Genomic DNA, 14,181 nt, shown 5'->3' on the forward strand with positions numbered 1-14,181 from the left:
GCTTGTGTTCTATACCGTTGTATATATATATTTATAGGGTTTTTATACAGTTACTCCTTTTTGTATAAATAATCGTTTGTGATTCTTTTCACACCATTTAATGATTCGTAAGCTATGAGAAATCAAATCTTTTGAATTAACTTGTTTGACATCACTTACAAGACAATAAAATTCATAATTGTTATCAGATAACATGAATCCCGTTATGACATTCTTATTACAATTCCATTTCGAATATGTCAATTTCTTAAAATTATTCACCTCAAGCTTCTCGGGCGAATTAGCTGTATTCGTCACATTATAATAATTTGATTTCTTCATCTTGGTAGCTTTGGTATTATATAATGAACTGTAGAAATATACAAGTTGCAAAATACTACTCATGCTTTTATCAAAATGAATAAAATCACTCATTATAAATTGATCATATTTCTTCGATTTATATATGAAATGTTTTATAACCGGAACTTGAATGTCCCTAAGAATACTCAATTTCCCAGCAGTTTGTAATTCCCGTTTAAACTTCTCCAAAAATGTTCCATGACGACTAGTTTTAATACGGTTGATTATATAATTTGATGCTTGTCTCATATAATAGAACGAATTCTTGTTACTACTTATCAATATCACATTAATCGATTGTGCTTGCTCCAATTCAAAAGTCTTAACAAAGGTGTATAAAAATCCATTGGGGTTGAAATTCGGCATACATAATGGAATCCACATATCTTCCTCTGATGTTTCCTCCCCAGATTGGTCATTCATATTTTGGGAAGATTTGGAAGAATCAATAATTGAAAATAATAGTTTTAAATCTTCATTGGGGAGATTATGATTTTTGGGTTTCATAAAGCTTAATATTTTCCCCGTGGATGTTGTTATTATTGCAAATAATAAATCTGACGCTAGATACTTATCATTCTCATTCTTGATTCCTAATAATGAAGTAAATCTTTCTGATTTTATACTTATCCTATCATCATCCTGTTGTTGTGACTTTTGTTGGAGTGGGTTGTTTGGCGGATCATTTAGTTTTAATCGTTTACATTCGATTAGTATCTGATTCAATTTCATCCGAGTCGTATTTGATATTCGAACATTTTGTAATGAAGAATCTAATAATTCGCTTATAAAGAAATCAAAAGTTGAAGTATCATATAACAATTTATCAACACTTAAAGGTAATCCAAATGTCATTTTCATACATAATGAATCCAAATTATGAAAATCCAATTGTGTTAATACTCTTCTTAAATCATAATTTAATCTATTCTGAAAACTTCTCTCAATTGTAGGTTTGGACAAGATTGATAATAAATAATTATACAACGTATTCAATTGATTTATTAATGTAATATTTTCATTCGTATCATGATCATGATCAACCAGAAGTTCAACACTATGACTGATTTCATACGGCACTTTTGAAATACAAACCAATACCAATGGTGCCTTATTCAATGCTACAATCTTGACTTCATTATCTATATTAATCGATTTGATTTCCTCATGAATATTCTCTTCGAATGTTGAAAGAATGGTAGTTAGGATCCCCATATATCCCACAATCAATTCATCTGATCCATTCATGGAATATATTGGTTTACCAGCAGTTGAAAATATAAAGAAATGTTTCAATTTACGATGAAACTCATCCTTATCATTCTCCTTGGAGATTGCAATATGTTTTTGATAATGTTCATATTCATTGGTGATATTGTCAGGATTGGGAAACATGTTTAGGTTCAAATATGACATATGTTCATCGTCGTTCTCCTCTTCTTCATCGGTTATTCCACGTCGTGACGGTACCCTGATTGCTGATCTTGATTCATGTCGTATTAAATCTGTTAATATACTATGAAGATCTTCATCATCATCATCCTCTTCTTCTTGATGATTTGAATCCATATATTCTTCGGAGATTTCATCTTCACTAGTTAAATCTGATTGGAACCCACTTCTATTCAGTTCGACTATTCGTAGCCTTGGCTCATGTTCTTCATAGATTATATTATTTGTGGATGCTGCATTGGCTAAGGATACTGCGATTGTTGGCTGACTAGTGTTGGTACTTGTGGTAACTGAGGTAGAAAGTGACGGTAGTTGGATGGGGAGGGATTGAGTAGTTAAAGTTGATACTCTACGGAGTAAGAAGGGTATACTTGAAGATGTACTTGTGGTCGTGGTGCTGGTGGATGTTGTGGTCTTGGATGTATCTTCGGTTATCTCCCTCTCCATAGGAGTTGAATCATTCAATGACATTCAATGGGTTGGCTTCTACAAAGAAGTACACAACAAATTGGTTGTAAAAAACGGATTCTATTTTTCTGACTCGTTTAAAGAGAGAATGGAAGGGACTTAAACTATGGGGAGGCTAGACTACCATAGAAAAAACAGACAGAATAGCAGTCCAATTACACCCTGTCCAAAAGGGGTCACTTAGTCGTCTTTGAAGATTACAAAAAGTAATAGCTTAGTTTAACTATCCTTTATATGTAAGTTTATCTGCATGGGGATATGAAGTCACGTGACTCTAAAACCAATCGTATAGAATCCTGAACTATCTAATGGAAGAAGAGGGGGGGGGGGAATATCATCTAATAATCATTATATTAATAGTAAACAGGCTATCTCCTAAGGAACATATACCATATTAAGAATACAAACACTAAACCTAAACCAATGACCGGCACATATTGTCTTAACATTGCTTCAAAGTTTATCCTTTGAGCTCTCTTTCTATATTTTAAAGAATCACTTTTTAAACTTGAAGATAAATCACTCATTTTATCTAAAGTATCACCTCTATATAACAAGTCTTCAATATTCTTAGTCATGACATTTTTAACATCGGCTAAATCAGTATTTAATTTATCTAATTGAGATTGAGCCCTTTGATCTTGATAAACTTTCTTTGTTTTACGTAAGAAATTATCAAATGAATTGAAACCGAATGGTAAAGCACTTGAAGTTAATGCTTGACGTCCATGCATATTAGCAAACTCTTGTGATATTTCATTTAAATATGAAAATGCTAATTTTCTTGGATATTGACGTTCACAAATACATAAATAAATGATTGAATTTGTGATTAAATAATGAATGGTATAATCACCTGATTCAATAGAAGCTTGTGGTTCTGAATTGGGAGTAATTCTACTAATTAAGAATTTACTTTTCCTCTTTTGTTCTTGTAAAGTTGGATTATTATCATCATCTACTGATCCGCATAATGGAAGACCTATAAAAGTGAAATTGTTAGTGGGACTACCCAGTTGTAGTAGTGCTAGTAGTGGTAATAATTATACATACAGTCATATCTATAGATCAATGTAGAATGAATCATCTTTGCCTCTCACTCTCTCTATGTTGTATATATAGAAGAATATGAAAGGGCATGGGATGGCCGATGTATTAGAGAGTAAAGTACGTGTAATAAAATCAATTTGTTTGTTGAACTTTGTTGGTAGTACGACATTAGACATTCTTTAGTATGCGACATTATTTATTCCCCAAATTTATGCAACAATTGTTAAGTTAATAATAGTAACCAACTTCCCTTTCCCCCTGTTCTCTCCTTTGTTTAGACTAATATTTATAAAATAGAATGCAAAGCATCTATTGGTGACATTCAATACTGAATAACTTGTTATGTAGTTATGTATTTGGAAGAGGGGTAGGGGGGCAGGGGGTTATAGGGTGTATAAATATAAAGTCGGTTATTTAGTATGGATTGGAGGAGAGAGCGCTACTCAAATAGTTAAACTTCTTTCTCAATTGAGTCAACTGGAAGCTAATTATTATAGGCTTTAAATTAAAGATGCAAATGCAGTCTGAAACACAATATCCATATTAATAAATGGTAGCGCATTATTTTGTTACAAAGTAACGAGAAGAAAAATTTATTTAATTAAACGGAACGTGATGCTTAATTTAAATTGACCTGATTATTAATTTACACATAGAGACGAATACTTTTATAGAGTCTAATACATATTATTCATATAATATCATACACACAGCCACACAAAATGGATCTATCTAATTTATCCTCAAATCTTCCACTTTCAAAACCAGTCAATCAAACTTCATTAAATGAAGTAACACAAGAATTAACTATTGAATTTAAACACGCAGCTAAAGCAGTAGCAACTCTATATAACTCAGCCACCAGTAGTACCACTACTAGTAATACTACTACTACACCTCCACCCACCAAACAACTTAAATCTGAATTTGCAACTGCCGCAAGATCAGTAGCAGCCTTATATAAAATCACTCATAATTCAACTTCATTATTTCAATCTCATGGTTATTTACAATGTCTTGATGATTTATTACAAATAATTGCCACTGATGGTGATGTAGAGAATTGGGCATTGACAAGACGAGCAGAAATAACAAACACAAACAATTCATCTAATAATACTACTAGTTCCCAATCTTCCGATCCAATAGAGACAACGGATATATCGCCACGTACCCCTGCGGTGGAAGAGTCAATTCCTCAAGATTTCGAATTCTCAATTCTTCTGGATATAAAGCCACCTGTGAAGTTCATACCCACCGTCCCACCAATCTCAGTCCAACATACTAATAAACAACGCCAACATCATACCCATAATAGAAAACAAAAGTTGGAAAGGATTCAACGGAAATTGGTGGAAGAACTTCGAGATGGATCAGGATCGGATTATGAATCAGATACTAATGAGCGGAGTAAACTTAGATTAAGAAAAGAAGCTACGGGAGGTGGAGAGAGTCCGATTAAGAAGAAACAGAAATTGAATGAGTCTGATATATAAGGAGTTTTATATAGGAAAAGTTTTATTAATTTTATTGAAGTTTATTGGAGTTTTGTTTAGTATATAGGGTTAATATATAGAATGGAAATGCACAAACGAGAAATAACGTTTAGAGATAAGCCTACTTTACTGTGAATGGGATCTCTAGCGATGTTAAGCCCACTTCGGTTCTAATAATCCATTAGTCGTAGTCTCGTCTACGCGAGTGCCCAAGTACAAATGAACCATTCGATTACTAAAGAAATGTATTGTTCTCGTGATTGTCAAGCGAAGGAATGAAGATTGCTCGATCCTTCGCCACGGTCAAAGAACAAATGATTTTTTAGAAATTTGGGGCGTATATAAGGTTTTATTAGTATACATAATTTATGTAAAGTTTATCTACTCTGTTGAATGAGATGATACAGCTAAGAGATGAAGTTTAATAAGCAAACAATCCATCTTCATTTCCAGTATATTCATCTTCAAAATCACTATCAGTTTCATCGTCACTTTCGTCATCCTCATCCTCTTCATCACTCTCAGAATCATAAATCGCACTAGAATCCCCATTGTCTTCACCTCGTGCACCAGCCTCTCCATCAATCAATCCTTCCAAAGTCAAACATAACAAAGTATCACCTTTGGATTGAGTCCCCAGTGAAACCTCATTAGTCGATTCGACATTACAATTGGTTAATCTCGATTTATGTCCCACCACAACATCATGACCAATTATACAATTCTCTAATTGGACATCATCTTCAATCACAACCTTATCCAAAATCAAACAACCGGTTAATTTAACTCTTTTTCCAATGACACAATCCTTACCGATGACTGTACGTTTAACATTGGTCTTTTCGCCAAGGGTGGTGTTTTCACCAACTAATGAATCAATCCCGACATGTGCTGCCCCAGGAGCTGATTTATCTTGTTGTTGATGATGTTGGTTGTGGTGGCCCTTGGAAGATGCTTGCTGTTTCATGAAATAACGATTGGCTTCCATTAGGACGGGTAAGTTGTTACTTCTAAAAAAGGTAGCTTGATAAGGCACGATCAATAATCCAACGCTTTCTTTCGGGGTGGAATGTTTCCATGACCTTCTGGCTAAATCACGGATTACTTTAGTTATGGATCTTGATTTGAAATATTGATCAGTGAATTTTTCAGGATTGGCATTGAAGATGGGAAAGATTTTGGAAGTTGATCCAAAGAAGATAGTGGAGTTTAATAATTTGGTGGAGATTGTGGTGTTTGGATATCTCCAACACATTTGAGTACGGATTTGAATTGATTTATGAAAATCAATATCTTCTTTTCGATAAATATCTAATAAATTACATTTATTTCCTCCATTAATATCTAATTCCAGATACATCGTATAATTCTTCGGGAAGATTTTTGATTTCTTATCTTCAATATCAAATTGATTTCTATAATGAACTAAAATACCTAAATCTTCATCATCCTTATTCCTGTATGCTTCAATCAATACTTGCGGAGGAAGATTGGTTACGAAATCACATGGCAAAATCACGAAATCCAGACCATTTTCTTTCAAAAGTTCATTCTTATACAAATGTGCCAATATAGCACCACTATGATCAGTTTCAAATCCAACCACTTCAATCTCACCAACATCATCTCCATCCTCTCCTCCTTGTCCACCATCCCCATCTTCTCCATTCTCTTGTCTTGCATTCTTCCGATCTTGCCTCTTGTTAGATTGATATCTCTCCACAACATCATTAATAACATCTCGATCATCTTCAGAAGTCACGACAATCACTCGAGGGAAAAAGGCTCGATTACACCACTCTAATACATATTCGATCATTGGTCGATTGGCAATGGGGAGAAGGGCTTTTGGAATCCCGGTAGAACGGATTTGGGAAAAGGGTGATAATGCCTTCCCTTTGCCGCAGAAGATTACTGCTGTGAATTCCATTGCTTGGGTACTGGGTGTTGGGTTCGTTAAAGAGTGAAGGTGGTGGTGGTTGGATTTCGATCTCATCAGAGATTTTTTTTTCAGGTTAGTCAGAGAGAAGCATAGTGAGAGAAAGAGAGGAAGGACACAGACAACTTGAGCAATTGCGAAAATGAGTCGATGAAATGATGATTAACCAATTGCTACGTAGACCTACATAACATCTCCCGGCTTATAAGTAGGGCAATTGACTGTAGACAATTGCAGGATGGTAATAGGATTTAATCGTATTGTATGTATCACGTGATATATATTTTTCCAAAAGAGTCGTGTAATTCTGTTCAAAAGTCCAACGAAGGAAAAATTGCCACTACAATTTTATTTTCATCATCAACTTTGGTTGTTGCCATTAAAGCATCTGATTTATAGAACCTTATTGGATATAAACATCTTTAGTATAGATTCACAATTAATACCCAATTGAATTCACAACAATGAGTGCTGACGACAAGGATCCTCTTTTAGCTGCTTTAAATGCAGATGAACAACCTCAATTGCAACAACCTCAACCACCACAAGCAAATACGACTCCTACCCCAAGTCAATCTGTTGATCCAGAAAGAGAACGTGCTCTTTCCAAATTCAAAGATAAACTTCTCGAACACAGAAAATACGACGCTAGATTAAAAGAACTCAGATTGAGTATACGAGACCTAGAAAAAGATTTTGAAAAGACTGAAAATGACATTAAAGCACTTCAATCAGTTGGACAAATCATTGGAGAAGTTTTAAAACAATTAGATGACGAAAGATTCATTGTCAAAGCATCAAGTGGTCCACGTTATATTGTTGGATGTAGAAATACTATCAATAAACTGAAATTAAAGAATGGAATTCGTGTCTCATTAGATATGACAACTTTAACTATCATGAGAATCTTACCTAGAGAAGTTGATCCTTTGGTTTATAATATGACAACATTCGAACCTGGAGAAATCTCTTTCAATGGAATTGGTGGGTTGAATGAACAAATTAGAGAATTAAGAGAAGTTATTGAATTGCCATTGAAAAATCCGGAATTATTCACTCGTGTGGGTATAAAATCACCAAAAGGGGTTTTATTATATGGACCTCCAGGAACTGGGAAAACCTTATTAGCAAAAGCCGTTGCCGCCACCATTGGGGCAAACTTCATCTTTTCACCAGCTTCTGCAATTGTTGATAAATATATTGGTGAATCAGCTAGATTGATTAGGGAAATGTTTGCATATGCCAAAGAACATGAACCTTGTATTATCTTTATGGATGAAATCGATGCAATTGGTGGAAGGAGGTTTAGTGAAGGTACCAGTGCTGATCGTGAAATTCAAAGAACGTTAATGGAATTATTAAATCAAATGGATGGATTTGATTCATTAGGTCAAACAAAAATCATTATGGCAACTAATCGTCCTGATACTTTGGATCCAGCATTATTAAGAGCTGGTAGATTGGATAGAAAAATTGAAATCAGTTTACCTAATGAAGCTGGTCGTTTGGAAATTTTTAAAATTCATACTGCCAAAGTATCGAAACATGGTGAATTTGATTTTGAAGCCTTGGTTAAGATGAGTGATGGATTTAATGGGGCGGATATTAGAAATGTGGTGACTGAAGCTGGGTTTTTCGCTATTAGAGAAGATAGAGATTATATTATTCAGAACGATATGTTGAAGGCAGTTAGAAAGGTTGCTGATGTTAAGAAATTGGAAGGGAAATTAGATTATGAAAAGTTGTAGTTCATCCCCCATGGGGATTCCACCGTTTATATATTTATAACTTCATAAATAATCACTTAATACATAGCGGCTTTTTTTTATTTGAATGTATATTTACATGAATGACTATTAAAATCTATTTACTGAGATGCTTCAGGTGCAGCTTGAGACTTTTCAACTTGATTTGTTGTCTCGGTCGTATTCACTATCTCTTGCTCTTGCGTAATTGTTTCTGCCTCCTTCGCAGCTTCCAAAGTCTTTTCGAAATCTGGAATCTTCACCTTAGACAAAGCTTCCAAATGCATACGTAAATGTTCACTTTCAATCTTATTCATATGTGCAGCCATCTTTTCTCCAATAAACAATTTAACCTCTTCAGATAATGGTGTGATTCTCTTTTGAGCCTTATTTTCATCCTTTTGTTTCTTAGCCAAATAGATCTTTTGTTCTTTAGTCAAAGGCATCTCTGGAGCTGCAAGTCTATGAAGATGGAATTGAGTAACTTTTTGTCGTTTGAATGGAGAATATGGATTACGTAATTGATCCAAAGCGGCAGTTGGGAATGGTGATTTGCCAATTGTTTGAAGTTCATAAGTCTTTTCATGTACTATATGTTCAGGAGTAGATAATTCCCCATCTTCAAATGCATTAGGAGGATTTGGCCATGGGATTTCAATATTTGAATGATGTTTAATATATCTACGAGGAATCCATTTTCTATATTTATCATCATAATATTGTTCACCAAACTCGATTTCTTTAGCAACAACATAATTTATTTTCCCATTTTCATCTTTTTCTTTCCCAGCTAACCAAACTTCTGATCTTGGAGTTAATTTAGGAAATTCAACAACATGAGAAGTATTACCTTCTGGCCATTTACTCTTTGGTAAGACTCTCTTTTCAGTTGAATTGGATAACATCACACAATCACTGTCAGGCACATATGCCATCACTTCAGCAATCGTACCTTTCTTTGGACCACTTCTGATATATACTGAATCCCCTTTAGCTATTCCTACTTGAATTTCGGTTTTTTTGTCTTTTTCTTCAACTGTATCCCGATTTTGACTTTCAAAAGTGGGTAACATTGCTCCCTGCATTTTGTTGTTCCACATTTGTTTAAGGGATCCAGAGTATTTGGATGGATCCCTCTTCCATCTACTGCTGACACGAGACCACATGCTTTTTTCCTATTCAATCCCTGCTTTTTTGGCCGTAACTGGTTTATGGCTGTATGAATTTTGAAAAAGGTGAAAAAAATTGAATGAAAAAATTTTAAAATGAATCCAATTTTTGGTAACGATTACACGACTTATTTAGTTTACTATGGGATCATCTCTATTACTGATCAAAGACTGTTATATTAAACTACGGCAGGATAATAGAATCCGGGCATCGGGTAGAGAAATGACCTACAAGACAGATCAGCATTAAAAAATCTCGTGTATATTCTAGTGGTACAAATGAAAACTTTCAAGAATTGAATTTATCTCTAGTTCTAAAAGAGATAGTAAAACCAAGAAGGGTAAGCTGGGATCCGACGGTCGGAAGTTCCGTAGGTTGCGGGATAACATTACATTTCTATTCAGTACAGATTCTAATAAACTCTTCCTCGTTAATCTCTCCATCTTCATCCAAATCAAATTCATCAATCATAGCTCTTAATTCTTCTTCAGTCAAATTCTCTCCTAAATCTTTAGATATCTTTCTTAAATTCCTTAAACTTATCTTTCCAGTTTTATCTTCATCAAATAATTTAAACGCACGACGAATTTCTTCTAATGGATCCCTATTCAATATCATTTCTCCAACACTTTGATAAAAATTGTCATATGTAAGTAAATTAGTTCCATCAGTATCATATTCATGTATGAGATTCAATACTTCCCGTTTACTCAATTCAAATCCAAGTGCTTTAAAAGCAACTTTCGTCTCATGGAAATCCAAACATCCATCAGCATTCATATCGAAAATCAGAAACGCTTCTCTAATTTCATTCTTTTGTTCTTCAAGTAAGTCGTCAGGCGTGTAACTATTATTAGCTGGGTTTTTGTGATTATTCACACCTCCAAATCCTAAACTGGTTCCTCGTTTGGGATTTCCCTGTGTTCCTACTAATGGGTTGGTTGGATTATTGTTGGCCGCGGGTGTGCTGGTGGAGAATGGTGCCCCAGTCACCCCAACTCCAATTTGGCTACCTGGTTGATTCTGTGTATACTGATGATCTAACGGCTGCTGTTTCCGGGGAAATGACATATTTTTAAAAAAGATATATGTATCTGCTTTTATAATCTATAGATTCAACAGAATAATAATTGGTTGATGTTTATTTTTTGTTGTTTTTAAATTTCCTAAATCAATCTCATTTTTCTGATGGCATTTTGGTTAACTCGTTGGTCAAACATTAATTTACGTGTTGTTCATTCTTTCTTATACCCTTAGTAAATAATATATGTAGATGAGTATAGAACATCTACCACAGGATAGAGACAGACTTACGTGGTACTGTTCATGCCTCTACTAGAAGAATTACAAGGAATTCAATGGAAATCAACCCTTCAAATCGATTCCAGTTATTTTAGCAGAGATACAACAGAAAAGTATGAGCATCACGTTTTCAACTCCAACCCCTTTGTCATTTATTGAAGAGCAAAGCAATACTTCAAGTGGAAAAGGACTCTGCTTTGGGGTTACTTTTCAAAATTCTCCGAAATGGCTTATGATTCCCCGGGAATTATAGCGGTAAGCGTCGTTCTTTCTCTTGCATCGCTTCCTTAATTCCTTTGACGTCTAAGTAATTTTACATTTGACAGCACATCTTTCTCTATTCATCTTGGAGTATAACTTTACAAAGTAATACCGATCAAAAGTTATTTGTATGCCCTGCGAAACAAGAGAATTATAGAGTAGTAAGTTTCACCTCAATTAAAATCCATTGATGTTCTCGGGTTGATTTAACTTAGAATAAATCATTCATCGTTCTACTGCCTTAGACCGTGAAATTACAATATAATGAATAGCAGAAATGACACAAACTAGCTAACAAACTAAAACAAATAAATAAATCGAACGGTTATAAACTCTCATAATAAACATACCTAACATAATGCAATCAGGATTGTGGATCATACTTAGAGCATAAGCACACTAAACAAACAAACCCCAAACAAACATAGTAAGTACTCCATAAAGAAGGAGGAATACAACCCACCTGCAGAACCTACTGCAGGTGTCACAACAAGACTTACTTGGGGTGGAACTGTAGAACTAACTTGAGGAACAATCGTATTCGGGATTGGTGTTTCTGTCTCTACACTCAATACCGATGTGGTTCTGGCCAACAAACCCGAACCCACTACGGGAACTGTAACTATAATTGGTGTACCTAGAATCGTGATTGTCTCAGCTGTCAGTACTGCTGGAAGGTTTGGAGTAGTTTCAACAACTAGGAATGTAAAAGTTATAGCGGTGACTGTGCTTTCAATAGTGGTTGGGATAGCTGTAGTTGTTCTTCTAGTTTCTGGGCTAGGTTCTGTGGGCCGAGGTGATACAGGAGTTCGAGTAATTGGTTCGGTAATGGTGGTTAAGGTAGGTTCCACAGTTGTCTCACTAGTTAACGTAGTCAATGTAGTTTCAGAGGTGACTGTAGTTTCAGAGGTGATTGTAGTTTCAGTAGTCGTATTAGTTGTCGTTGTAAGAGTGGTTTGTGTTGACTGAGTTGTTTCAGTGGTAGTAGGGGATGTTACGGGACTAGGAGTAGTCGGTGACTCGGTAGGAGAAACAGGCGTGGTTTCCGGAGATGAGTCTGGTGTAGTCTCCGGTGTAGTTTTTGGCGTGGTCTCAGGTATGGTCTCAGACGTGGTCCTTGGTGTAGTCTCCGGTATAGTCTCTGACGAAGTCTCTGACGAAGTCTCTGACGAAGTCTCTGACGAAGTCTCTGACGAAGTCTCTGACGAAGCCTCTGGCGAAGTTTCCGATGTAGTTTCGGATGTTGTTTCTGATGGCGTTTCTGGTTTGGTCTCTGATGACGTTTCTGATGTGGTCTCTGGTGAGGTCTCTGGTGTAGTCTCTGGTGTAGTTTCAGGGGTGGTCTCAGGGGCGGTCTCTGGCGTAGTTTCCTCCGGTTCAACAAAGACTGTAATGGTGGTCCAATGTTCCTCAGAGATTGTAATTGTGAGTATCACAGTAGGACCATCCGAAATTGTCGAAGTAGCAATTGTCGCTAGTGTGTCCTGATCAAAATCAGGAATTTCATCGCAGGAACAAGGACAGAATTGACCTTCGATGATATCAGGATAGCAGATACGAAGAGATTCACCATCGAAATTCGTTGTGAATTTGTCTAACACGTATCCGGAACCAATATTAAAAGTATAATAAACTGTGGTTTCTCGCTTTTCAATCTGGTCTGGAGAATCGACAACCGCTATTAGATTTGGATCTTCGTACTGAATGCTATAATTTCCAGTAATGAGGATGCAGTTTGTGGCCCCGCTGAATTGAGCAACTGTATATGAATAGCCCGGCCTTCTAGCATGAATTTCACAATTCTCACCGGACATGCAGATGGTAGAGCCTAACGAAGATTGAACCAATAAAGCCGAGTCATCGTTGATAACGACACAACCCTGGGAATTGAGATCGCTGCGCCTGACGTAAAGAAATACATTTGTGATGCATATTGTACCAGTATTCGTTACCTCGTCCAAAATTAGAATACCTTGAATTCCATCCACGACCAAAACTAATTGACCCACGTTTTCAAGGGACTCGATTTCTAAGTCAGGTGCTTGTTCGCGAGACATCCATAAGGCTAAAAGTCCAGTATTCGATATACTTCTTATATCAATGCTTGTGAAATACATGCTCCGGCGAGTATTGATATGAAATTCGCCTCCGTTTTCTAAGAAGCCAACACTGAAGCTCACTTCTAAATTTGGGAATGTAGTATAATAAAAGACATCCCCAAGATTAAAAAGCTGATTAACGGAGACATTCTGAACATCAATTAGTGTCCAAATATCCCCTTCGTTAAGGCCGACCCTCTCGCTGCTAAATTCTCCCCCTCTTTGAGTAGGTTCATCTATGTTGACGAAACAATTAACGAAGCATTTCAGAAGTATCAATAGTAAAATAGTTGCCGAATTGCGAAAACTCATGGTCCTTCGATTTCAATTGAAGAAAAGAAGAAGCCGGATTCAAACTGAAAATAAAGGATTTGCGGTACTTAAGATGGTGTAAAATATCCAATCTCATTGCAAATTACTTCTTTGTTAATCCCCTATTTTTCCCCTTTGACTTCATAAGAACATAATGAGGACTTGAAATAAAATTTGTAAAATAATTAAATTATTTTCTATAATAATTAGTTAACTCTGAAAAGTAATTACAATTATGAAAAATATTTTTTGCAATTGCAAATTTATGTTGTGAGTATTTATTTGAAAAAGTTTACAAATTTATTCCTAAAATTCTTATCAGCTTTCTCTCAAAAGACTTTAATGATTCCAAAAAAACTTCTTTTTTATAAATCAAATTAACTGTATCAGATACACTGAATGGTAAATATTTTGGTTTATTAACCTTCGAGATATAGAATAGAAAGGAACCCCCCATATATTTTATCTCTTTGTTTCATCTAAAAAAAACTGTTCGATTATTGTATATCGGAGCGCGTATCGGAATAGTAATATGCCGTACCTTC

The 14,181-nt window shown here is 35.4% G+C and overlaps 8 protein-coding genes across 8 annotated transcripts; 2 read left to right on the plus strand and 6 right to left on the minus strand. All coding sequences in view use genetic code 12, as the record gives it.

Moving 5' to 3' along the window:
- Positions 1 to 42: 42 nt before the first annotated feature.
- J8A68_003816 (uncharacterized protein) lies at positions 43 to 2,265 on the minus strand (the record flags this gene model as incomplete). The annotated part of the gene is made up of 1 exon (XM_049407711.1): positions 43 to 2,265. One exon carries the CDS (start codon positions 2,263 to 2,265, stop codon positions 43 to 45), a length of 2,223 nt encoding a protein of 740 aa, XP_049262919.1.
- A 365-nt stretch (positions 2,266 to 2,630) lies between these two features.
- SEC22 (SNAP receptor) lies at positions 2,631 to 3,321 on the minus strand (the record flags this gene model as incomplete). The annotated part of the gene is made up of 2 exons (XM_049407712.1): positions 2,631 to 3,244; positions 3,312 to 3,321. The coding sequence occupies 2 exons, from the start codon at positions 3,319 to 3,321 to the stop codon at positions 2,631 to 2,633; spliced, it is 624 nt and encodes a 207-aa protein (XP_049262920.1).
- A 713-nt stretch (positions 3,322 to 4,034) lies between these two features.
- Positions 4,035 to 4,808, plus strand: J8A68_003818 (uncharacterized protein; the record flags this gene model as incomplete). Its single annotated transcript, XM_049407713.1, has 1 exon — positions 4,035 to 4,808. One exon carries the CDS (start codon positions 4,035 to 4,037, stop codon positions 4,806 to 4,808), a length of 774 nt encoding a protein of 257 aa, XP_049262921.1.
- Positions 4,809 to 5,229: 421 nt separating this feature from the next.
- Positions 5,230 to 6,738, minus strand: GCD1 (translation initiation factor eIF2B subunit gamma; the record flags this gene model as incomplete). Its single annotated transcript, XM_049407714.1, has 1 exon — positions 5,230 to 6,738. The coding sequence occupies one exon, from the start codon at positions 6,736 to 6,738 to the stop codon at positions 5,230 to 5,232; it is 1,509 nt and encodes a 502-aa protein (XP_049262922.1).
- Positions 6,739 to 7,211: 473 nt separating this feature from the next.
- Positions 7,212 to 8,495, plus strand: RPT4 (proteasome regulatory particle base subunit; the record flags this gene model as incomplete). Its single annotated transcript, XM_049407715.1, has 1 exon — positions 7,212 to 8,495. The coding sequence occupies one exon, from the start codon at positions 7,212 to 7,214 to the stop codon at positions 8,493 to 8,495; it is 1,284 nt and encodes a 427-aa protein (XP_049262923.1).
- Positions 8,496 to 8,614: 119 nt separating this feature from the next.
- On the minus strand, positions 8,615 to 9,658 carry MRPL40 (mitochondrial 54S ribosomal protein YmL40; the record flags this gene model as incomplete). Its single annotated transcript, XM_049407716.1, has 1 exon — positions 8,615 to 9,658. One exon carries the CDS (start codon positions 9,656 to 9,658, stop codon positions 8,615 to 8,617), a length of 1,044 nt encoding a protein of 347 aa, XP_049262924.1.
- A 400-nt stretch (positions 9,659 to 10,058) lies between these two features.
- Positions 10,059 to 10,733, minus strand: J8A68_003822 (centrin; the record flags this gene model as incomplete). Its single annotated transcript, XM_049407717.1, has 1 exon — positions 10,059 to 10,733. The coding sequence occupies one exon, from the start codon at positions 10,731 to 10,733 to the stop codon at positions 10,059 to 10,061; it is 675 nt and encodes a 224-aa protein (XP_049262925.1).
- An 875-nt stretch (positions 10,734 to 11,608) lies between these two features.
- Positions 11,609 to 13,342, minus strand: J8A68_003823 (uncharacterized protein; the record flags this gene model as incomplete). The annotated part of the gene is made up of 1 exon (XM_049407718.1): positions 11,609 to 13,342. One exon carries the CDS (start codon positions 13,340 to 13,342, stop codon positions 11,609 to 11,611), a length of 1,734 nt encoding a protein of 577 aa, XP_049262926.1.
- Positions 13,343 to 14,181: the final 839 nt, after the last annotated feature.

The sequence above is a fragment of the Hemisphaericaspora subhashii genome (genome assembly GCF_019202705.1).
Source record: "Hemisphaericaspora subhashii strain CBS 10753 chromosome Unknown scaffold54, whole genome shotgun sequence".
NCBI lineage: Eukaryota > Fungi > Ascomycota > Pichiomycetes > Serinales > Debaryomycetaceae > Hemisphaericaspora > Hemisphaericaspora subhashii.